Source organism: Opisthocomus hoazin, chromosome 1 (genome assembly GCF_030867145.1).
Source record: "Opisthocomus hoazin isolate bOpiHoa1 chromosome 1, bOpiHoa1.hap1, whole genome shotgun sequence".
NCBI classification, from domain to species: domain Eukaryota; kingdom Metazoa; phylum Chordata; class Aves; order Opisthocomiformes; family Opisthocomidae; genus Opisthocomus; species Opisthocomus hoazin.
This window is the reverse complement of record NC_134414.1, coordinates 110827845-110853233: the sequence shown is the minus strand read 5'-3', so window position 1 is coordinate 110853233 and position 25389 is coordinate 110827845. Positions and strand designations below refer to the sequence as shown.

General features: G+C 41.9%; 1 protein-coding gene across 1 annotated transcript in view; it reads right to left on the bottom strand.

Annotated features, from left to right (window-relative positions):
• Positions 1-12776: 12776 nt before the first annotated feature.
• Positions 12777-25389, bottom strand: part of ADAMTS5 (ADAM metallopeptidase with thrombospondin type 1 motif 5) — a 50412-nt gene continuing 37799 nt past the window's right edge. The window contains exons 5-8 of the mRNA XM_009933369.2: positions 24965-25148; positions 24337-24512; positions 23323-23498; positions 12777-19814 (exon numbers count right to left, since the gene is read on the bottom strand). Of these exons, the coding sequence (XP_009931671.2) occupies positions 19241-19814; positions 23323-23498; positions 24337-24512; positions 24965-25148 (1110 nt within the window). The 3' untranslated portion in view covers positions 12777-19240. The remainder of the gene's footprint in view (positions 19815-23322; positions 23499-24336; positions 24513-24964; positions 25149-25389) is intronic.

Here is a 25389-nt window from a genome sequence, read left to right as displayed (position 1 = left end):
AGAGGGTGGAAGCTGGTTGCTTTTACGAGGGTGCACATATACTCCTGCACCTGCCTTCAAGGAGCTTGTAGAAATTGCAGTACCTGTCCTGTTTTAAAGAGCCCCTGCGGGCGAGGCTCCTCCGACCAGGTTCCTCTTCAGTTCTCCACGCTGGTATGGGATTGCTGCAGGTGCTTCCCATCCCCAGCAGCTCCCCAGCAGCCTTGTACCGAGCGAGAGGCCTGCGTGCCTGTCTCCTCAGCCAGCTGCCAATCATCAGCCTGCCCCTGTGGTGCCACTACGCCTGCTGTCACCCGACGGTACCTCCATCCCTTTGTTTCACCGACTCTGCCAGGCTGGCCCGATGGTGGCAAACAGTGCCCTCGCTCCTGCACCCCGACTAGTGAAGCCCCCTTCATCCCTACCCATCTGTGCTCAGAGAGCTCGTACGCATTAGGGAACAAAATCTCAGGGGGAGCTGTAATCTAGGATAGACCCCTCAAACTCTCTAGAAACAAGTTTAAGGACCTGGTAACAAGTGGCTTCCTAGCCATGCAAATGATGGCAAATGTGTAATTGATTTGATTAAGCTGTTCTGTAGTATTAGGACCACCCAAAAGATGGCACTAAACAACCTTTAGTCACACACACACATACACACATGTGAAATTTGCTAATAATATGCAAACAAATAGTTCACTAGCTTAATTCTGTAATTTTGTGTGCAAAAGTAGAAGTCATCTTAGATAATTCTATGTTAGACCAACAGGAAAATTGAGGACAAGCACTTTCATAAAAGCAGATGAACTTTGTACTGTAAATATTACTTCTCTAGTCCCACATGAAAGCATTCGTATTTTTGTAAATGTGACACTATGACATTTGGTGAGCAGCGCAAATGTGTTAAAATTACTCAGAAGTTAGGCACTGCAGTTAAAATATTTGTTTCCTTAGGAGCTGCTGATGCCATTGCTGTACACTGACCTTTGTAAACCTGTGGTTATAGGGCCAGAAGTGCTTTTATTTGTGTGAGTGCAATGTGGAGTCATTCCACCAATGCCCACAGAGCTGCATGGAATAACAAGTGTTAGCGAGGGGAAGCTCCGGCCTATTGTCACTACCTCTTTTGATTTTTAAATTAGCTTAGTTGTCTGTGATGGGAAGAACAAGATGTGTTTCTACTAGTCATCTTCCATTTTATGATGGAATAGTTGCAGGGGGAAAAAAATCTGTTTCATATTTAAAACCTCCGAAAACTCAGTCATGGGCTTTAATTTATAATAAAATCTAAAGATGAGACTATTCAGAAAAAGTGCTGGAGGAGGAATCCTCACATCCTGTAGGAGTCATTTTTTGATATCACTTCAGTTTCGTGATTTTAATCAAATGCCACATATAAATAACAAACAATAAAAATGAAAGAATGCCACCTTTGCCTAGAGCGGAAATCATTTGGGTACCAAAAGGGGTTGAGAGACCTGATGCCTTCCCCAAATGTTTGATTCCGCTGTATTCTGAGGCTTCTCTTTCGAATGTGGTTGCCTGTTAACCTACAGCTGGAGCAGAAGGATGACAAGAAACTTTGCAGGAACTGGGAGGGATCTAGTGGTAGTCGAGAAGTGCAAAGTCCACCCGGATACAAAATCTTCTTTCACCACGTTCTCCAAAGCTTGTCCCCTCGGCGACTCTTCTGTATTTTGCTCACTTCTGCCTCCTTACTGCCACAGCCAGTGCGGATGCAGAGGAGGTGTTGAGCTGTCCATACCTCTATGCACCCACGAAGTCAAATGGATTTAAATCAACTATATCAGCTCAAAAAAGGGAGTCAAGGTTTTATGTTTGGGGAGATTTTGTTTCCTTTTTTCTTTTTTTTTTGACAGCTCAGGTGAGGCATTTGGCTCATATAATCATTTGTTTATAACGTGGTTATATTGTAACCACTATTTGGTTATATTCAAAAAAAGAAACTTGAATATTCGTCAGGGTTTTCTTCAGGGAATGAGCTGGAGCATATTCAAGACAATTTGGTGGCACCGGTGGAAAAACTGTGCACAGATATGGAGGCACCACCTGGCCTGGTTACATTTATTCACCATGGGATAAAGAAGCCAAAAAAGAAGAGACAATGGAAGCGTACACACAATGAATGGGTGAGGCGCTGCGGTCTCTTTGTGCTTGTAGCAAACAAACGAGATCCGCTCACTGCAAGTAGGAGATTCCACACAATCCACACTGTTCAAAGCCACCACAGTGGTTTCATATATTTCACGGTTACATTTTGGATCTCATTGTCACAGCCTGCTGAAACTAAAGGCTTACCAAGATTAGATGTGTAATAGGGATACTCTGTTGTGATAGCCATGACTGATATAGAAGTCAATAATTAACTGTAAAAGGTCTGTAGTAACATACAATTTTAATCTTGTGTATAAAGGAAACAAATACCTTCATGTCTCTCCAAGGCCTTCATGATTTGATTTCAAACAGCTTCATACTGGTAAAAAAATTCTGCAAATAAGTCTTAACAACAACAACAAAAAATTAGATCACTCCACAGGAATACACTGGGGGGGGGGAGTGGGGCAAAGCATTTTTCTGACAATCATTGCAGTATGTTTAAACTTCACATTCTGAGGGGTTTTGAATTCACTGCAGATATTTTCTATACCAAAGAGAATGTATAGTTTCTAACACAAGCTTTAAGATAACTTTGCAATGAAGTAAGAGCTGGAGGACATAAGAGGGAGGGATGATAGGGAGGGAGAGAGTCTGAACTGGAACATTACTAATTCTCACAATGGTAGCTCAGTGAAAAAAAATGCTGCAGAACAAACCTGCCTTCATCCAGTCAATTTTTGGAAAGAATTATAGCCATTTGGAACGGAGTTTTTACTTGAAAACTCTTTGGAAACAGGATACTGCTCCCAAGCACTTTCAGCCCTTTTGAGACCTGGAATGAGATTCCTCTCACTCAGCTTCAGACATCTGCGCTGTAGCTGTCTGCATCTGAACCCTGTGTCCCTTTGTCACTGGAAAGGAACACACATTTGTAATGTGCAATTCATCTAACCTGTTACGGACGTCTGCTGTAGGGTGAAATGAATACCATGTGTGAAATGCCCCTTTTTCTCTCTGTTGAATCTAAAAGGCACTATAAAGACTGTTTCAGATGCAGATTCAAAAGTCCATGAGAGGAAACCCCTCCCCAGTGTCAAAATATTTTTGTTTAAATTTTGAAAGACTATGAAACAGTTGCTACAGTTTTATGCATTTAGACTTAAATTAATCAGGGCAACAGTGTAATACACTCTTGGAAGACAATGTGCCACCTGAATAATTTATGACAGCAGTGTTTGTCTTCATGGACCAACTTGCATGGAAGTCAACCATTGTACCATAAAGCAGTCTGGAGAGCAGTCCGAGGCCAGAGATGGGTTTGTCAGGTCGAAGGTGGAAGCTTTCTCCACATCTAATAACCTGAGCACTCTCCACCCCCTTTACAGTCAACGGACAGAAACAAAAGCCTGTGTTGCACAGCTCATCTTATCGTAAAGTCAACAGCAAAAGCCACAAGTCTTGTGCCTTTCAAGCGCCTGCTTTCCTCTGTCAATTAGCAAAGGTGCCTGGGCTGACTAATTAAAGGCACTTCAAGAGCTGCTGTAGGCAGGACCAGTGCTTCTGTCTGCAGTGGGGAACTGCTGCTGTGGATGCAGCTGCAAGGGGGGACTCAAATGAAAGAAATAGCTGAGAATGTCAACCTGATGCCGAAAGCAGCTGTAAAAAATCCTGGTGAAAGAGGCACAGTTGTTTTATATCGCTATTTTGGAGCCTAGAAGCCCACAGCCTACGTTCCTGGCTGTGCTTCTGCTAACAGTGTGACTTATAACAGGACAGTTACAACTTTTATGTCTTCCAGTTGCTTCAGCTGGGAAACAGGGGCAAGGATATCTTCTGGTGCCTCTTTGTTTGTCACCACTTCATTCGACCTGTGCAAATCTTGCAGCTCAACTTCGGACTTAAGGGAAACTTGGGGATGTTTGATTAGGATTATGCTTCAAATGGCAACATTTTCTTTTAGCTAGCTTAGTCCTGGATCAACACAGCATAACTTGTTTGGGAGAAAATCCAAGCAACAACTTAATCAGTGAATCCTTGGAGATACAAACTTTGTTTTATTTATTTTGCGGCATGATACATATATGCTTTGCCTTTTCTTTTAATATCTTTTCATTCTGCTGTTGCTGCAATGCATGCCGGCTCAAGTTTGGGAGCTGGAGACAAAAGCAGGGAGCTGACATCCCTGTTGGTGTACAGCCTTCCCCTTTTTGTGGAACTGCTCCGCAGAGAGGGCTCGTGTAACTCCACCATTAGCCACACAACTCTCATGCTAAGAACACGCGTGAGGGAGCCACTTGATGACTCCTGCCATTAAGCTAACAAGTGGGAAGGGATTTTTAAATACTCTGAAGTGCTATTGCAACAGCCCTCTCTGTTTATTGTATAAAATGCCTAACATAGCTATATAACACATCACTTGCAAGGAGGCAGTGAAAATCATTTGGAAGGCAAAAATCTCGGTAAGGTAGGTACTTCATGGGAGAAAGAGGGTTTTAGTCAGTGAGAACTGCATTGACACAGAGTAGTATGCGATGTGGTCCCCTTGCTGAGCTTGGAACCAAAACTGTAGCAATATTGGCCTCACGATTTTGGACTGGACCTGTGTCTCTGCTGTCACTTTTCCTTCCCCTCTATTTCTCCTAATTTCAGGCTTGTCTACTGTATGTGCTTTTGGGTGCTTACACAGTCCACACCATGTTTCTGCAGCCTGTTTGCAAAATGCGTTGTAGGCTGAAGATACTGTGGTGGAAATTATTAATGCTTACGATGTGTGCAATGACTAATTAGTACTGGAACTCGAGCCTTATCTTCTTCTCACACCCAGCCAAGAACCTCAGTGACTCGTATCACGATGGTTGTGTTGCATTTTAACAAAACTTCTCAATTCAGTCTATAAGAGAATTCCTGCTTTGTAAGCAGCTGTTATCCCATAGTTATCACGATTCTTGATTCATTCAATTTTTTAATGTTCTTGTATATTTGTATTCATTTACCATACAGGGGCTTGAAAGAGCAGCACATCACACTGTTTGTTGAAGTGGTCTGTTACAATGTTTCCTCATAATAAGAAAGCATGAAATCATCCAACTATCTGCTGGAAAATGCGCTAATTATTTTCTGAGTGGGTAAAAGGTCACAACCAATGGAGCAAGGGAAAGATAAGGAAGCTCCACATAACTGTGCATTGGAATTAAGTCTACGAAGGGGGAAAAATACTTATAAATACAGTCCACAAAAACAACTGCAAAACTTTTCTGAAAGCTTTACCATGTTGTCAAACAGGAAAATTAAGAATTATTTGGTGTCGAGACCAGAAAGGCTTACTTGTAGAAGCAGAGTTTTGGTACTAGCAAAGAATGGGGACATTTTATTTTCAAATTAATGAAGAAAACTTTGATCATCGTGCAGGAAATACACTAGACTTAAGAAATCCTGCCACTGACCTCTATGGTAGAATAAAACTAAGAGAGAAGGGGAAATAGCTCACCATTTTTTTAATTACTATTATGCCAAGACTTTTAAAAGAGTTTGAATCCCAAACATGCATTCTAAGAAAGGAAAACATTTTCTTTCATTGAACAGCCCTGGGGGGTGGCTGGCTTTTTCTCCCCTCTTGACCCTCCCCGAGAGTTGTGTGTTTTGTTTTTTTTTTTCTTTTTTCTTGCATGTACGTGTAAAAATACAAAGTAATTTGAAAGAAGTTCACTTAATTCCTCACTCCCAGCTCACATTTGTTACAGATTTTGTTTGGCTTCCAGTTTGCCAGAAGGGAAGGGAAGCGTGTGCTCCAGCCAGGGAATGCTGCTGTCCACTGAAAAATGTGTTTGGATGGAGGAGCTCTTTTTCATGGATGGATTGTGGCTTTTGGCAGCAGAGGTGGCAGGAAGCTGTTGCCATAACTACTATACCGTTAAAAAAAAAAGGCTTTAAGTAAAAAGACATTTTTGAAATTATGCTTTTTTTAACAATCCCGGTAGAATCAATCAGTTCAATATGATGGGTGACAGGATACTGAATGTGGTCTCTTGGGTGTATGCTAAGGATATGATTTTAGGGCTATATTCAGGCATTGGCTTGTTAGGTACATAGAGGAGGAAAATATGTGGACAGCCAGGGAACCAAATCTAATCTGCCTTGCGTGGGATTTCAGGGCATGGCTAGAATCACATTATGGTATTAAATAGCAGACTAAAAAAATAATAGTATATGTTTTTCAAAAACTTTAAGGATAGGATTTACAAATTCACTTAAATGATTTAGAAACATGAATTACATTGTAAGTCAACACTAAGGACTCTGCCTTAAGTGTAGACATAATTTAATGTTTATCAATATTCAAGCGACAGATACTGCTCAGATGAAAAGCCCAGATACAGTTGGTTAACACTGAACGTTACTGGAGTAGACCCAGGGATGGTTTATACTGGGTCAAACCCAGCTGAACATTTTTCATCCTTAACATTACACCACACATTGTTGTCACTGGCAAGTTGCTTTGGCACTTTTTTGTGTGTGCTGTTGAAATCAGAAAACATTTCACACGGCTAAAATAACCTCTGCCTATTGCCATATGGATACCAGTGTAGTTTTTGTGGTCCTCTAGCTACTTTCCTGCAGTGCTTCGAGACGTGTCCCGAATGACCAAGCTGTTTATTTACTCATGGGACCTTTACTAAGCTGGTCAGGTGAATTGGACTCAGTGCTTAAACACTGGCCCCCAGGCAGGCTTCATCCCTTCATGCTCCCAAATTTCTGGGGTCAGCACCTATGAGACTGTCCCTGAACGAGCCCTTGCAACCAGTGGTCATGGTGCACCTTCAGCCGGGACCCTTACATAGGTCCCACGGAGAGAAGTGCTCCCACATTCCTGTTTCGCTCCGCCAGCGGCTTTCTCTTGTGTAATGACATCAAGGGCCCTTGGGGTAGTCGTTAATCAAGCTTCAGTCCAAATCCTTTTGTCTGTGAGGTGCGTTTCCTATGGTACATCTTACTGACCTGAGCACGGGCATCAAAGAAACTTTCTAGTCTACCTCCTAACCCTTTGCTTTAAATGCAAGTGTTACATTAGGAAGTACATTATGAATGACTGGTTCACTCCCACCTCTCTGTGGGAGTTGTAATGTATATTACAGCTACAATTGCTTCCACGCAAGAGTAGGCACCTCCTGGCGTATCTAATTAAATAAATCAACTAGGACTTTATTTCAAGCTTTAAATAGGCTTAAAATGATACACACATCTAGGCTGCAATCTTCAGTTGCTTTAGCAACAATATCCACATTCTCATAAATAATTGGGCTATGAAGTCTTCAGCTACTAGTTGTAATGGAAATCTGTATTTATCCTTATAGAATAAAAAATTTTTATTCCTTACATTTATCTGATAAGTTTAATTTGTATGAAATTACCGTAAACTGTCTGAGCTCCTTCTTAGTTACCTCTTGTCCTTCAATGTATCTGAGAAGAAAAGCATTTTTCCTCTGTCACTACTCCGTTCTCTTTTTTTAGCTGTTCTGCTTCATATTTTAAAGTTTACCCCAATATACAGATTTTTACAAGATCCAAATTAACTCCCCAAGTTTTCCAAAGTTTTTGTATGCTGCCTGGTTAAGGCTTACATCCAGATCCAAGACAGAAGAGATACTGTTCATAGATGCTGTTCCTTCTTGGAGCTTTTTCCTCCTCATTTTTCTTTTGCAGTTGTAAATGAGAAGTAACTACATCTCCTAATGTTTTTGCCAATGTCTTTTTTTTTTTTTTTCTCTCCTAATCTACTAGGTTGTTATCATCCTCTTCTACATATTTCTAGAAAGCTGACTAGCTCTGAAAACAAACCAGGTGATGATTTGAATAAACATTATGAATGAGGCCAAAGGAAATGGCTCCTGGGGTGGAAGGTGCAGGCTCTGGGCAACAGGAGTCTGAGGCTGGAGCCGTGCGCAGGCTGAGGCAGGCAGAGACCTTCTGGAGGCAATGCTGTTGCACAGCAACCTCATAACTTGTCTTGGGTTCTGGCTCTGTCTCTGTCTTGCCTTAAAAAACTATTTTTGGGGAAAAAAATAGCCAAAAATACACAATGAACTCGTCCCAAAATAATAATCATTTTGATGGAGAGGGAAATAAAACATCCTTTGCTTCTTTCTCCTCTCTCTGAAGGACAAGTCCTTCATACAAATGCTTCAGCTCACCGTTTCATTTTAACCTGACGCAGGGCTCGTGTTTCGGTGGTGGTTTCCTGCGTACATGGAGAGGCTGCGGTTTGCGGAGAGAGGTCCTGCAGCTTCTCCCCTCCCTTTGAAGCACAGCTGAAGAGCATTGCAGCCAGCCTGCACGGCCAACAGCCTGACTGTGTATTTTGGCATTTGAATGCCAGACTGGTTGGTAATTTCCCCTTAAATCCTCTCATAGCTCACATTCCTGTCGAAAGAACCTATATCTCCGTAGGCGCTGGTTTACCATACAGAGTCTGTCTCCACGATCTGTGGCCGCTTTGCTGTTGTTTTACCCCTCAGAAGCAATGCCATTTCACGTGCTTTTATTCGGTTCTGTGCAGCGTGTATTTAAAATGAAATACCGGCTGAAACCCCTCTGGATGGCTGTCAGATCTTAGCATGCCACATAAATATCAGTGTGAAAACATTCCTCCCAGCCCACACAGAATGCATCTAACACTGTTTTTTCTGGACAAAACCACCCCTAAGCACAGCGAGGCCTTCAGCAAAGGACCACTTCCAGTGGGCAGGGCCCCGTCTTAAATTGACCACTTTAAAGTGCTCCAAAAGTTTCCAGTATAATTTTCGTTACCCTTTAGTTACAGACCACCTTTACTAGGTAACAGAGCTCGTTTGCCAGCCGGTTGGGTAGCTGCCATCTCAGCAATGGCCCGGGTGGCCGGCTGCCAGCTTCCAACCGCTTCAAGATGCGAGTTACCTGACGCTCTGGGGCACGCTCGCTGCGCTGGTGCCTCCCTGCTTACCAAGCAGATGTTTCCCTGTGGCACCCTCACCCCCGGCTGCGCGGGGTCGGTTTCCAGCGGGCCTCTGCTGCGTTGCCAGCCGAGGGCAATCTGCACATTTTTTTTTCTTGAAAGGATGTGTGCACTTTGTGTGCGCTAACACACGCGTGCGGCCCTTCTGCGGTTACCAGCCGGGCTGGGGCAGAACACACATCTGCAGACCTCACCAAGGCGTGTGGCCTTTGGTTGTGGCAACAGATGATAAGCAAAATTACCAATGGGCACGAGGACACAGAATCACAGAATCACAGAATCACAGAATGGTAGGGGTTGGAAGGGACCTTTGTGGGTCATCTAGTCCAACCCTCCTGCCAAAGCAGGGTCACCCAGAGCCGGCTGCAGAGGACCTTGTCCAGGCGGGTCTTGAATATCTCCAGAGAAGGAGACTCCATAACCCCTCTGGGCAGCCTGTGCCAGTGCTCTGTCACCCTCAGAGGGAAGAAGTTCTTCCTCATGTTCAGACGGAACTTCCTGTGCCTCAGTTTGTGCCCATTGCCCCTTGTCCCGCCTCCCATCGGCAGAGGGCCTGGGCATGGCACCTGCTGCTGCAGCAGCCCGGAGCTTGGAAGGAGTAAGGGCTCAGCGCCTCCAGAGCAAAAAAACGTGACTTCCTTTTTGACTGCACTCTCTCAAAATAACACCACAAACGTTAAGGGGGGGAAAGGCGACTAGCAGCATCAGCGTTATAAAAAGGATTAATTAACTTCTGCGTGAGGTGCTCAGATGAGCCCGAGGTAGGCAAGTCCTGGCACAACGCAGGGTCTGGAAGTTCGGCCAGCTTCACCCCTCAAGCTCACTCCCGGCCCCTCTCTTCTGCCGGCAGCGGCCAGGGGAGTGGGCGCCACTCCTCCATCGCCCTTCTGGCAGCAGTCATGGCGCGCCAGGGAGCGTCGCTCCTCACCTGGGTCCCTTTGGCAGAACTCAGGCATGCCAAACGTACAGGAGGGTTTGGCTTTAATTCTACAGATCCGGGTCCTTTAGGTAAAGGCTTACTGAGGCAGAGGAATAGGTGGAAGGGTTAAAGACACACCAGTGAACCAAGTTACAGGTAGGCAAAAATACATGCTTACGAGCTTCCTGTGGCAACGGGCGTTAAAGCTAATAAGGATTAAAGAATGCAATGCTTCTTACCCCTTACGCCCTCTGAGGCACCCCTCTCTCCCCTATACCTAAATGCACATGCATTCTCCAGAATTTCATCCGACTACTCTGTCTTGCTGTATTTGTTCAGCAGCACCTGGAGCAGCGAGACCATGGTGGCAATGGCCACAGTGGCCATCTGAATAAGCTCATCCCTAGGTTGCACGTGACGGCTACAACAAAGCTTTCTTGAGCAGCTGCTGAAGAAAACCTCCGTGCTCTTTCACTTAGACATACTTTTCCCAGAATAATCAAGGGAAAGCAAAGAGATTGCTGCCCTGGTCCTCCAAGCATGGAAAACAATAATTTTTCCTTGGCTTTTGTTAAATCATTTTTCCCACGCTTTTACTCTTCCACCCTATCCTTGGGTCAGCTCAGAATGCCAAGTGGTCTAAGTATGATGAATTTATTACTTTAAACTTCACAAAGCACAGCATTAAGGAGAGTGAGGTAGCGGTGTAAGCAATGTAGAAAGACTTGAACATGTTCTACTTTAATTATTGCACATATTTTGAGGTTTCCAAAACTTATAGGGTTTTTTTTAAAGTTTGGCTAGAGGACTGAAATTGGATCAAATCCGTCTTGCATCCCCACCTAAAAATGAGATTTGGGTCTACAAGTTCAGAGTCTTGGGAAAAGACGTCTCCCTCTTGACATGTAATTACATATAGTTTCTGAAGAGGTGAAATGTCACATTATGAAGAGATGGAAAATACATTAAGGGAGAATCAGTTCCTCTTCCTGATAGAGAACAGTCCCTGCACAGTAATGGGACTATGACAGCGTTGGACATTTGAGAAAGTCTGTACTGCTGTCTCTGCTCAATTTGATTTGTATATGAATGGATTTCTGTACCCAGTAATGGCTTTCTCTGAGCTACTGCAAACTCTAAAATGGGAAATAAAAATGGAATTTTGGGAAGATAGGACCTGTCATAATCAGTGACACTGCAGCTTGCTATGCAGACACAAACACAGAGGAGGCACTGGGTGGCAACACTTGTGGAGTCCTCTAAGAGACAAAAACCATCTGGAAGCAGAGGACAAAGTTGTGGTGTAGTTTGCGTGGCTGCTATTTCTACCTGCAGGTGGGCAGGAGGAGACAAGGAGTTGGTGAAGGTTTTGCTTTGCTCCAGCATCCTGGCTGAGGAAAGATGCGGGGAGGGACGAAAACCTGTTAGTCAATGTTTACCGAGGAGTGTAGCAGCTGACTCACCCCCTAAGGCCTTTAGGCAGGGCAAATGGTAAAAACACCTTCTAGCGCAGGGTTTTCACCGCACCCTTCACGGATGTTGACCGCTGTATTCTTACTGATGGGCAGCAACCAGCCTTATAACCATCTAATGTATATGTATAAGCAAGGTTTTCTGAAACTTCTTTATATATATATAGACTGTGTAATAGTAATATTACAAATATGTAATATTGTGGATATATATATAGACCTATACTGTACCAAGCACAAGCAGGACAGCTCTCCTGTAACGTGGTTCAAGCAGATTTCTGTGTAGTGTAACAGATAATTAGACAAATTTTTCTGAAGACCTTGGGCCTCTCTATAGATACTGGCAGCTCTGCAAAGCTTCGCTACCGTTGTTTGAACAACCTAGGAAGAAAAGTTATTCCTAGGCATATATAAATTGTTTCTGTAAATAACAATCAATTTAATTTACAATTTGTAAATCCACATTAAAAAAAAGGCAAAAAAAATTGAAATTCATCAAAATGCCAGCAATCAATAGATCAGACACACACATGGGGTAAGATTTAGACAGGTCAAGTTTGCTTTCACTTTGGGAAAGAAAGCATTGTCTTGAGGAACAAGAAAAACTCCAGATTAGTGTTGTGAAATGAAAAAGGATAAGCAAGAAATCAGCACAAAAATTGAATTATAATGCATAATAATATGGTTCTATTAGAAAAGTAAATCTTGGCAATAACGTATCTTAAGAGCCACACTTCAGCTGGAGTGTCTACACAACTCTGTCTCACCGGCCCAGTCCTGTTTGCTGCTTTTATCTTTCCCCCACCAAGTACGCTGTGCCACCACTGCTGCACACTTCGGACACAGCCATTACCTGTTCTGGCAGGTTTTTACTACTCTTAGATTGGCTTATCTGGCCAATTATGAACCTCATTCTGAATATCTGATCCACTAATTCTGCCGGACATTGCTTTGGGACAGATCCCACGGATTTCATGGGGCTTTGGAGTGGTGCAGGAGATCGCCGGTACAGACCACGTGTCTGGAGTGTAGCAAACAGGAACTCCATCGGGGGCTCTGGAGAGGCACTGAACACCACTTGCTGCACCTTCCTGTCATATTTTCATGACTCTTAAAGAACACTTTGACAGAACACCACCCCACCACAACTACAGTACAATGTTTACGTATAGAATGAATACTTATGCCTTAATGTAGGGATCAGCTCAACCTCTTTTTGCTCGTCCATCTCTAGTGGGGCACAAACGGCAAAGAGTAGCCCACAAATATACCATATAGAACAAGTATTTTGGACCTATGATACAGTTTGTATTTATTACTTTTACTGAAATCACAGAATCAAGTGTTTAAGATTACAACTGGTAAATTATACATATGTAATAGTTTACAAAAAATATTGGCCTTCAATGTGTCATAGTACAGTGTAGACCTTGTACAATTCAGTTCAGATGAATTTATATTTTGCTTAACATATTATTTATGTGTAAACCGGCTGACATAGTAGTGCTCTAAAAATGTTAACTCTCTTCCATTAGACACATACTAGTATGAAAAAAAGTTTTGTGACACATCTCGGTTTCTCAATGGGTACTGGTATTTCAGCCAAGTTATCTCTAATGCAAAGTGACACTTTCCAGCATACGCTGACACCCATAGAGTGTGTAAAGAGGCACATGAAATAAACTAAGCAAACCCAAATATTGTGCTTTCCTGTTAGTCTTCCCTACGATACCTCTCTCGTTTTATCTTATCTGATGCTAGGCAGATGACCTGGCAATAGAAATCAAATGGATTTATTGCTATAGAAGAGTATTATGCTGTCTCCAACTTACTTGAATTCAGTGTATTTGCTGTTATCTGATGGGATTTTAACAATGTATATATGCTTGACTGTCACTGTTTCAGACGATAAACTATCTGAAAATTTCACAGTTCATATGATAAATTGTGTAAACCAGTTCCTATAAATTAAAGGACAAATTACGCTGTCACTTACAGTGGTATAAGTCTGAAGCAGCTCCTGCAAAGCCAACTGATGTAATGAAGTCACTCTGAATTTACCTAGCTGTAACTAAAACCCGTGTAACTCTTTTGCCCTGTGAGTGGGAGTAATGGAGACCCAAAGAGTCATTTGTGTATATACGTACACATACGTGTTTATATATACACAAGTATGCACATACACACACAAAAATACGCATTTGTGTTTAGCCACGGTGAAGTTCTACCTGTGCCCACATACGTGTGTCAACGCGGACTACGCCAGGCTGATGTACAAGGAAATGCTTTCAGTGTCCTTGCAGTGAGCGTGAGCCTCTACGGGCAACTTTCAGGGCAAACGACATTGTGAGTTTTGTTTTCGCCCTGCAGCTCTGCTGCAGCGTGCAGAGCAGCGGGGAAGTGTCAGGATGCTTGGTACGCTGTGTCTGGAGGGAAGCTCTTACACCACTCATCTGGAGGACTACAAATATGCTTGGGGCATTTCAAATTTTGCATGCTATCACTGAAAACTTGCATTTGTAATAAAACCCCAAAGCTACATTTTGTGGTGCCAGCTGAGGACCTGACGATTTCTCTTAGGAGTTATCACCAGTACATACGACAAACCACAAGTACCTGCATTTGCAACATTATTCAGAACAAGAATGTTGAACTGGTTTTACTATACAAGCTAGTATCAGTGTACCTACAGTAAAAAACCCTCTTGAAAATGTTACCAAAGACAAGTACGAATGCAAGGATGCACTCTGGCAACCCTGTAAAAACTAATCACATAATTAAAAAGAGGAACAAACCCCTCCAAACCAGCAACTTTTTTCCTGAAAGTTGCAGCCCATGCTCAGAGCATTTAATTTTGGCTCTTGCTATAGGCTCCATCTTCCCTCGTGACACAGACCAGCATGGCATTCATTAGCACGAGGAGAAACGCTCGCCTGAACGTACTGCTGAAACCCCACAACTGTTCATGCTTCATCCTTACAAATCCCGTTTGAAGCCTGCCCGAAAGATCGTCAGCGTCAAGGCCTGCAGAAACTTCCTGGCATTCTGGAGTGGGCCTCAAGTGAGGAACAGTCACTCACCGGCCATCAGAGTTTCAGCTAAAGTCTTGGGGCTGGCTCGGGGTCAGGGGGAGTGCCTGGGCGGCAGCAGGCACTGGGCTGAGGGGCTGAGCTGGAATCCAGCTGGTGTGAACGTGGGCACTGACCGGCAAGGTAGCTTCCAACAGTGTGAAACAGATCGCTTGCAGTCTGCAGTACTGCCCTTACGGCGGAGTGGCGACAGAAGTCATTTGTCAAATAAAATGACTGCAGAAAAGCTGTAGGTTTGTCTACGTCGCGTTTTTTTTCCTGACGCTGGACCCAATACAAGTTCCCTTGACTTCAGCAGTAGTTGGACTGGATGAAAAGTGGAATCAAACAGATACTGCGGACTTTCAAGGAAACACTGGGAACGCATGCTTTGCTGGCTTTTTTGCATCTACCTTTGCCTGATGTAGCGCAAAGAGCAAGAATACAATGAAGTAAAACATCGCAATTACTTCCAAATGGGGCTTTTGACTATTCATGGACAAATATACATATTTATGTATGTATTTAAACAGTGGAAAGATGGAAAGTAGCTTTTTTAATGGTTCAGTCTTCCTAAACCAAATCCAACATTGTTTCAGCTATATTTTTAAAGAGGCACACTGTAGTGTTTTCACTTAAACATAAGAAGCTGCATGAGAGGAGACTCACTTGCCACCCTGACAACTCAGAGAAACTTCATTCACATATAAAGGACTCGTATTTACTACAAGCCTGGACCTGCTCCCGTTGCAGAACAGGGTAAGACCCCAGCCAGCTCCAGTGGCGAAGCACTGAGGCACATGGCGTGAACTGTGCGCACCTCTGCAAAGCGAGTCTGTCGTCTGACTGCTTTCGGAGCTGGTATGGGCTTTTTCCGTTCACAGACCTTTATGACTTGCTCATCGAGAGATTTTAGAAGTGAAGTGTAACAAGGAGTTTTGAGCCTGAGGTGTCACAAATATTAAAAATCTACAACTTCTCTAAGAAATAGATGGTAGCAGAAAAAGAATATACATCTATACAGTGCGCACACATGTATACACATATACTCCTGTTCCATGCAGAAAGCTTTCTAAATAAAAACATACAAAAAATAACCAGTGCCATACATTATGTAAACTCACAAGGCATACTTTCAACATAAATTCGAAGCATAAATTAATAGAGAGCGAGAAAGAGAGACAGAGATGACAGCAAAACATTTTAAATATAGAATTTGCACAATTGGTATTTTTGTTAAATAAGAATAAATAAATTCGTTACATCCATTCACATACCAGTTGTAAAAACAATAAATTATTTTATTTTTTTCAGTGCTGTGTTGCCCTTTTTTTTTTTTTTGCTTTTTTTTACAATTGTGATTAATCCACAAGATTATTCCCTCTCCCCCTTGTGATAAAACTGTTTCCACAGGCGGGCAGCTAAATTTAATTTCTTGTATACAGTCAAAACAAAGATGGTAGGCTTTTTCCTAGTCAGAATGTCTTATCTGAGAAGCACATGCTCTAAAAAGCACTGATGCTTAGAGGTCCAACTCCACCTAAGGGCACTGGAGATGTGTCCCAAAAAGTCAGCAGTGAATTTAACAGGGAGGATTGCTGATCTCTATGCAAAGAGCAATACTCCAGGTTTCTATCCCCTAGATGCACTTTATGAATCCTGCTTGTCAACACTCGGTAGTAATGTAAACAATGACACAGCAGTGTGAGAGACAAGGAATTTCGTTGAGAACAGAAGCTGAAATAACATTCACATACCTTGCACCAATTTTTCATTCATCAGCTACACGAGATAGCTATGACTGACAAAAGTAAGGTTTGGAACTGGAGTCTGATTACAACGAATAGCTAAAAAGCAAACGTTAGCCAGAGCAGGTTGACCTAGTCTATCGTACACTTTCAGGGTTGCTTCCTTGGTCTGTCCCCTTTGCCCTCTCACTGTATAAAGGCAACTGCTTTTTGCTTACGCTGCTTTGCTTCATTACTACACTAGCGAGAAGGGAAAAATCTCTACAGTGGTTTGTTCTCCTACTTACTTATTTTTTATAAATAAACTTCTTCTATGAAAAAGATACTCTTGATCTAAGGAAGCTTTAAATTTATACCCGCATATGGTATTACTCTTCTGGAGCCTGAACAGCATCCAAAAACTTTACACATCCTGTTGAATATATAATAAATTATTACTATGGTGCGAACACAAATACTTGCACATTCTCTCTCTATTATGATAAAACACAGGAAAAACAAATGCCACTTAATACAGCAGCTGTATGCAGAGGCAAATGTCAAGTCTACACTGAGACACATTAAGCCTCCTTACTTTTCCTCTCATGATGGTTTCTACTTGTTACGAACTTTCTGGGGAGGTTCTAGAAGATGTGTAATACATATATAAGTATAAAAATTAGATTATTGAAAGGAAAATAAGACACTTCAAAGTGATCTTCTGTTAATAGGTAGAAAAGGCATAAATATCAACTTTCCAGAACTCGAAAAGGCATAAATATTAACTTTCCAGAACTCTGCAAACATTCAGAGCCTCGCTCGCACTTCTTAGGGTGGGATCGCAGATTAAGGAAGTGGGGAATTTTCTTCAAGATCCTCAGTTTTGCATAGGACTACTCCTAATAAGAAGGCCACACCATTTTTGAAAGCTGAAGAGGACTTGTAACGTTCCTTGGTAATTCATTTTCACAGAGAAGGAGGCCCTGCCCCTGTTACTGCTTATTTACAACAGGGTACAAAAATAGATACTTCTCCGAGTTTCATACTTGTGGATGTAGCAACTCCACGCTGTTTTGAAATCATCACATGCTTTCTTAGAGTTCATACAAACATGCCACAGTTGCAAAAACACGTTTGTGTCAGCCTGGAGCGAGACCTGCCCTTGCTACACACACCAACAACTTTTCTCTACTGATTTCACGACTGGGACTTTCAGAAGAGCCGGGGGTACTTCAGTGCTCGAGTACCACTGACTGACAGCTGTGAGGCTTGTCTGAAAATCCTCCTGCAGTCTCACACTCTCCTATGTAGACGAACGGAGGAATAAAAGACAGATGGGATTCTATTTTCATTAGCGTATTGTGACCCTTTCTTTCAGCACCTGTTGTCCTAGGGCTTAATGGAAAGCCCGCTGACATAAAAAGAAGCAATTCCAACAGGGTTGCTGTCAGGCCTCCACCTGTTACCTGCGGAAGGTGGAATGCCCATCCTCGCTCACAGAACTTCTGCCAGACAATACTGGGATTCAGAAGTTGCTGCCAATGAAAACCATTACCAGCTACTGCCTGTACTGTGGAAACAGTCTTACTGGTACTGGGCAAGTCCTCCACATCCTGATGTGGTCTGACTTCCTAGTGACCCCTCTTCCTCCCAAACGCATTAGACACACAAAACATGAATGCCTTCCATAGCTTTAAAAAAAACCCCAAAACACACACAAGACAATCAAAAAAGACAAATAGTTACAAACTTTTGCTGGTAAGATGAATACCAGAGTTAGACACGATGGACAAAACAGTGATAAAATATTAACTGCTTGCTGTGTTTTTTTGACCTTTATAGCCGCTTCAGCAGATGTAGGTACATTACACATTGTTAAGATTCAAGGTGGAAGCCATAGAGAAAACAACAGAGAAAGCAGTTGAACACAGCCTCAGAATATCTGAGTTAGAAGACACTTGATTATCTTACCGGTGATTTTTGGTTCTCTAACTAGTTTCTACAAAATACAGTATGCCTTTGTTTTATGGAAAGAAGCAGCTGGCAGCTATTGTTCACCGACAACAAGGACCCCAAGCTGTGACACAGCGGGAACTAGTGGAAGGTTTACATGCAAAGCGTACACAAATTCCTCCTAGCAGCCAAATCCTCCTTCTGTGTGTGTCTGATGTACACAAGGCGAGGAGTCGCTGGTGGCGCTGCTATTTGAGCAATGTACATGTGGGGATCCCTGGTCTGCAAGCTGCTGCAATGCTCCTTCTGAGAACTTCTTGGTGGAAACACAGTATCTGTCATAGAATAATGATCTGTTTTCAGGAAATTCCTAGCATGAAAATGCATTTCCTTTTGTCAAAACCAAAAGGTATTACTTTTTAAAACCAGCAGCAAGCTCTTCATTTTCCAGTAAAACATCTGCAGCCCTTTCTGAAGAATGGACCAAGTCCACAAGGGCTACAGGTACACTTTGGTCAACCACTTTGCTTATGTAGTTTGTCTTTTGACTTTTTAACAGAACCAAGTGCTATAAAGTGACATACCAAATGAAAGATATTTACAAAACAGTATAAAATAAGCTACTGTGGTGTCGTGGGTACATGTGACGTTTTCTAAGGACATACCGTATTAGAGGTAGGTGAAAAAGGGGAGATGATTCTGTAACCTTCAAATATCCCAGGATCCTCCATTCAATAGTTTTGTCTTCCTTTGCATTATTTTATTTTATATTTTTGCAGACACAGAGGGCTTATAACAACTTTAATGCTTAGTTTTTTTGACATATTAAGATCACCCTACTATTATTTAAAGCAGTGCACATCTTCATTTGGTCCAAATAGGCAGATTCTGCCCATAATTTGAGACTGTATGTAAGTACATTGAAGCCTTTGCTTCTCTCTGTCTGGGCAGACCTAATACCAGTATGTCAACAATGGCTTAATCAAACCTCTTTTCAAGAAGATCACAACCACAGGTTAACACTTTTTCAACAAGCACTGTTTAAATGCTGACGGTCTCTGAGAGAGAAGACATCCCTTGGCCAATTTTCCATGCCCGTCTTTGCACTGGACAGTCCTGGTGTGCCATCCTGTGTCGCACGTTCGAGAACAAGAAAGCCACGGCCCCGTAACCCAGCGGGGTTGCGTGAGCTGTGGAGTTACTTTGCTGCTGCTGCTGCCACTGCTGGTGACAGAGTTAGTCATTTGCCCTTGCTTCTTTGGCACGAAGAAACTGTAGCGGACGTCCACTGGCTGAGTTGGATCGGTCGCGAGTATCTGCACAATAAGCACCTCTTTTGTGGCAGAGTGTCCCATGGCGTGCAAGAAATCATCTTTGTGACTCCAGCCGCTGTAGTTCATGACAGTCCCGTTGATGTCAATGATTGTTTCTGAAGTGGAGATCATGTATTTTCCATTGACAAGGTACTCACCGTTTTTCTTTTTCAGGGCCAGGTAGGCAGTGAACCTGCTCTGGTCCTTAGTCTTGAACTGCCGAACTTTGATGTGGGTTGCCCCTTCTGGGATTTTCACTACATCTGTGTAGCCCTTGCTGAATGAAGGGAAAAGAAAGAGTGTTCAGTAGCTAGTGTGAAACAAGCCTCAAATCTTACTGCAAAGCCTAACGAAGTCACTGGCCTGACGAATCTTGGCTTGTTTTAGTCCAGGCCCTGAATTCATCTGGCCTGAGGGTCATCTAAGATTAACTTGACCAGGTTCCGCTGTTTGTCTATTGTATTGTTCTCTATGTTCTTGAAGACAAATCTACCACACTTCTTTCAAATTGCTTAATCTTTAGCTTTAGTAACGATTTTACGTGAGTCAGATACAAGAGGAATGAAAAATAACAGATAGCTTATATATTTCAGCAAAGGGTGGGAGGTATGAAATATGATGCACGCTTTGCCTGCCAAGTAAAGATAATGAGATATGCATTGGTTACAGCTGTTTCTTGCTGTCCTTGCTGTAATGATGATTAAGGAAAGCATGAGCAGAGTAACAGCTGGGCAGAGGTACCTTGGGAACATTTAAAAATAATCTTGATCACCGAGAAAAAATTTGTTTATTTGAAATTCATAAAGCCGAAGATTAATTGTCAAGTGTCTTAATACAAGGTGCACCCAAATGTTTAATCTGTACCATTGCAGAGTTCTCTCAGTCACGATTTATGAAGTATCTTAATTCACATTTAGAGATATTTAACTTTTCCACCAAAAGTGACAAGCATTCAAAACTGGCAGGTGTGCTGGAACTTATCACTATCTCAAGTATGTTATTTATTTAAACTTTCCTGATATAAAGAAAAAATCTAAAGACTGTACATAGCTATAAGCTACCAGCTGGACTTTGGAGACGTGCATTTTCATTTCTAAACCTGTGACAAAACCATTCTGCAAGTATCTGATATCTGAAAAGTTTAGTGCTGAAACTTCTAGAAAAAAAAAAGGATGAAAAAATACACTAAAATGTATTTAAAAGTGAAGGGGATTTCCATGGGATTGTTTAAAGAACAGACTTCTAATTTTGAGAATATTTGGCTGTACAAGTAGAGACTGCACAGACTACAGATTAAACACTTGTGCCATCCCTCTGCTACTTTCAACCGTTACAGGACAATGACTGAAGCTCATTTAGCATCTCCATAAAGCTGAAGGAATATGGTGTGAAAAACAGGCTGGGGGGGACTCTGCTCTACAGCACTGCACAAATATTTTTACATAACAGTTGCCAAAATAACTCTGTTAAAACATGTTATTAAAGTTACACAATTATTTGTTCAAAAACTAAAAGCAATGCTGGAGAATTCAAGTCATCTGCATAAAGAACTGTAACACTCCACGTGCACAAAGAAGCACTTGCAGCCTTAATTCTCCTGTTTCCCAACTTCTGACTGCTTGGCATTACAGCCTTTTAAAAAAGTTGTTAGGAAACTTTCCAGTGGATTATGTTTTGACTGCTTTAAAAGAAAAAAGTACAAACAAATGTTATGGCAATTGTCTGCAACGGGAAATACTAGTTTCCCCTTGCACATTTAGTAGTTTCCCAGTACATTTAATGTACGGGTTGCTACAGTTTGGTTTATAATGGAGAGCAACACAGGAGCTGCTGTTTTTCAGTGGACAGAAGGTAATTTTACTACAGCCACTGCCTTTTCATGTGTAAAAAGAGTTTACAGACAACTAAGATTTCACTATTTTGATGAGGGGTCAGTGTCAATTACTCACACAAGGGAATTGTCTCAAACAGTATTTCCAGTAAAAAAATAAATCCTCGTCACCTCAAAATTCAATCAAACTGAAGTTAGAACATACTTGTTACTTATAGGTTGACTATTATTTTCTAAATGGGACAACTTTTTGTAGGCATTGAGGTTGAATTAATATTTTACTCTCTGACCAGTCTCATTTCAGTTACAGGCATGATTTGAGGAGTAAGATGGTAACTTCACAGGAATAATTATAACAGAATCTCACCATTTCCAAGTGTTTCTATGCTACAAATCTGGCCTCACTGAAATTCATGGAGTCCTTTTAATATTTTTGCTGGAGCCTGGATTCCAGCACAAGGTGCATTACTGAACCACAGGAAGTATATCTCACACTGTCTTCTTCATTTAGACATCCTGGACATTTCAATATTTACAAATTGGAAAAGACCTAGTTTATATAATTACTAATTTGGATGCAAAGTGATTCTTTTTGGCAGAGGTGTTTTGGCATCCTTAGGTGAGTAATCATTGGTTTACCAAGAAGAAGATTAGTTATGTTTATTTTTAGAATAAATTCACTCTCAAAGCCATTTTGACTGCTATTAATCTGTACATAAGAATGCATAGAAATAGAAGGTCATTTCAGGAGCCAGATTTCAACTTGTGGTAGCTTTCAATATGCCATGTAAGAATTTGGAAGATAAAAGCCAAAATCAAATTTATGTACATTTGAAAAGATGGTACACCAATGCAGTTCACAGATATTGAGTAGCAATCATCAACTGAAAGTTTCTAAGAGCAGATCACTACAGCAGTCCTGTGAGAGCCTGGAATCTATATAAACAAAATTAAGATTTCATTTTTCTATAAATCTTAAAAATTCAAGAGGGAGGGAAACAAGAGTTCAGACAGAAGGAAGACTCACTTGATGTTGGTATCTCAGTTCAAAGCCTACTGCTGCCTCAGTGAGGTCAGGGTAAATGATGGGGGCGGTTCCTTTTATTTTACTTGTATTAAGTTTTACTACAGTTAAAAGCTGAACTCTGACAGAAAAATGTCTTATAGATAACTGATATAAATATTTTGACTTAAAAAAAATCCACCTGGAGATTGCTGTTGTGCAAATGGACACAAAGGGATATAGCAAATACCATGTTTAAGCTTATGTTTACTTCTGACATCTCATCTAGTCATATAAGCTCCACGTGTACTCAGCAGCGTGAAAAGGTATTTTTAGGGTATAATCCCTCTCAACTATTTTATAGCTGTGCTCGAATGCTGTCTGCTTCTCTCCACTAACTACATACGCAACGCATGTCACTAAATCACGTGGGATGTCCTCATTGTCATTCAAACTTAGATGAGATGAAACACATTCTCAGTGTGTTACTTGCTAAAACAGCATCAATTGGGGAATTCAGAATTTCGGATACACCCAGATCATTCTAACGCCAACAACTTTCTAATCCAGCTTTCTGAGAGCAGTCTTCCCCTCCTTCTCTCCTCTAGAAAGTACAAGCCACCTGACCAGCAAGATTAGCAAGTAGCACAAGACGCTATGTCTTACTCCAGGCAAACTTCCTATTACTGGGTGCTCACCTGTATCACTGGCACTTTGTGTCAGAAATGGACTGGGTACAGTGTTTTGCACGTTGATTATTTGCCAGTTTCAGAGTATTGTTAAGAGGCCAGCTGCAAACATCTGGAAAGTGCAATAAAGCACAAGCAATGTACTTCTTTGCTCAATCTTCTTATGAAAGTAAATTGCATTTAGAGACAGAAAGAAAGCAAGCACATAGCAGAGTTACTATTTGCACAACACAATACATTAACCGATACTCAAGATCAATACCTCTTTTTGGTAAAGGTGCCCATGACTTTTGTGCAGCTGGAATTGTCTCCTCCACACACCCCGCATTTGTCATACTGAAGCTTTGAACCAATGATGCCATCGCAACCAGTTCGGATGCATTTTCCCCGGACGCAGACTGAATTACTGTACGGTCGACATTCCGTACCATCAGTTACCTAGGCAATCAAATGACAGTTAGTTAAAACTAGCATGGAAAAGATTTGCTTTTGTGAATCTGACTGGCAAAACCCAGTTACTTATTTACATCACCTACACAGAAAAGAGTGTCTACCCTGACAGCCCAGACTCAGTTTCTCTAACATTCCCAGCACAAAAGAAGATGAAATTGAGCAAAGGGCTCAATGACAGATAACTCCACTGTAAGACACTAAAATGACCCTGGCTTTAATGATGATCTCACAGCTTATTAATAACAACAACAACAGTACTTGTAGGCAGCCTTGCATTTGAGCTATCCACATCTAAACACTACCCTTGTAACATTTAGAGGCAGAAAATTGCAAGTGTGTGGGAGTCATTTCAGTTAGAATTGCATCTGATGTAACAAACTGACCACAAGTCACATCTATACTAATTGGCTAATTATTCTGTATTCATTGGCTCCATAAGAGTTACTCTGGACTCCCTTAACTTAATTCAGAGTAAAACTTATTCTTCTAGTCATAGTACTCTTTCTCCTCCAGAAAACCCCAGAATGACAGATGACTCTCCAGGCAGAAGCTCCTTTATCCATTACTGAAAAAAAACTAATGCAGAGTGCACTAAGAGGCTCCTATTTTTCACAAATCCACATACTGAGATGTGGAAAAACTTATTTTAGAGGCCAATTCTGGTCCTAATGTATAACCAATGGACCAAACCATTAAATCTAATCACGCAGTTAAATCTTTGAGTCATATGATTCACCTCTCTTCCCTTGTTGTAGGGAAAGATTTCCAAGATACAGGACACTTCTAAACTGGAGCATGAAATCATGACTGGAGATGCTGTTACCTTCTGAGAAAATACCACATAATAGCCAGTTCCTTTGGCCCGGCAGGTGAGCTTGCAAACGTCTCCGGGAAGTACTCCAGCGTACTTAGGGACCCATTCAACAAATGTCTTGACACCTTTTGCGTCAGACTGATAGCCATTCCTTGCTTCACACTGCTCTTGTCGAAAAGATTTAGCTGCAGAATTGTTCACATCATTAGTGACTATTTCAGACCACGCTGCAAAAATCATTATGCCCATCTATTATTCCACTTTCTTTTTTACATAATTTTTAAGGTACATCACTTCATCTCTTTACTTAGAATTGGCCTTCAAATCCTCCAACTGTTTTAGCTTGGAAATCTTCCCATGAAATAATAAGCATTAAAGTACTAAAGTTTGCATTATGGTTAATCTTCCAGGACTGAAATTTCTTTTAATTCAAGTGTCCTTGCTGTATGGCGTCACAGTGGGGATGTGGGAAGAATCACGGTATTGTACTAATGCCGAATGCCTTGTGTTGGTAAATACGTATTGGAGAAACTACAACGGACCTTTGTTGTTTTCCTTCTCAGCTGAAGTTCAATATTTACTGTCTATGAACACAGAGGCTGGAGCACGAAGGCCCTCTGGCAGCGACGTCACTTACCATTTGCTGGGCAGGGTGCGACGTTGCAGGAGCGGTAGATGGCCCTCTTGCCGGTGCAGTAACGGCCGTTGTTTCTGGGAGCTGGGTTATTGCAGTGACGGTATGCAAACTGAACTCCTCCACCGCAGGTACGGGAGCACTGTCCCCAAGGTCCCCAGGACCCCCAGTTACCGTGGCTTGAAGCCTGAAATATACGGAACAGTGGGAGGTGAGGACATCATCCACATGTGAATAAAGGTGCTACATCTCAAAGACACTGTTAATGCTTTCCTCAGCTGAAGGCGTTTCCTTGGTCATTTTAACCAGGGTAAAGGCCTTAGGAGCCTTCTTTCTCCCATCGGAGTTAACTTCTGTCTTTTCTCTGCACACTGATGACATTTTATTAGGCACTGTGCGTGCAAAGGCAATACTAGGCCTTGATCTGC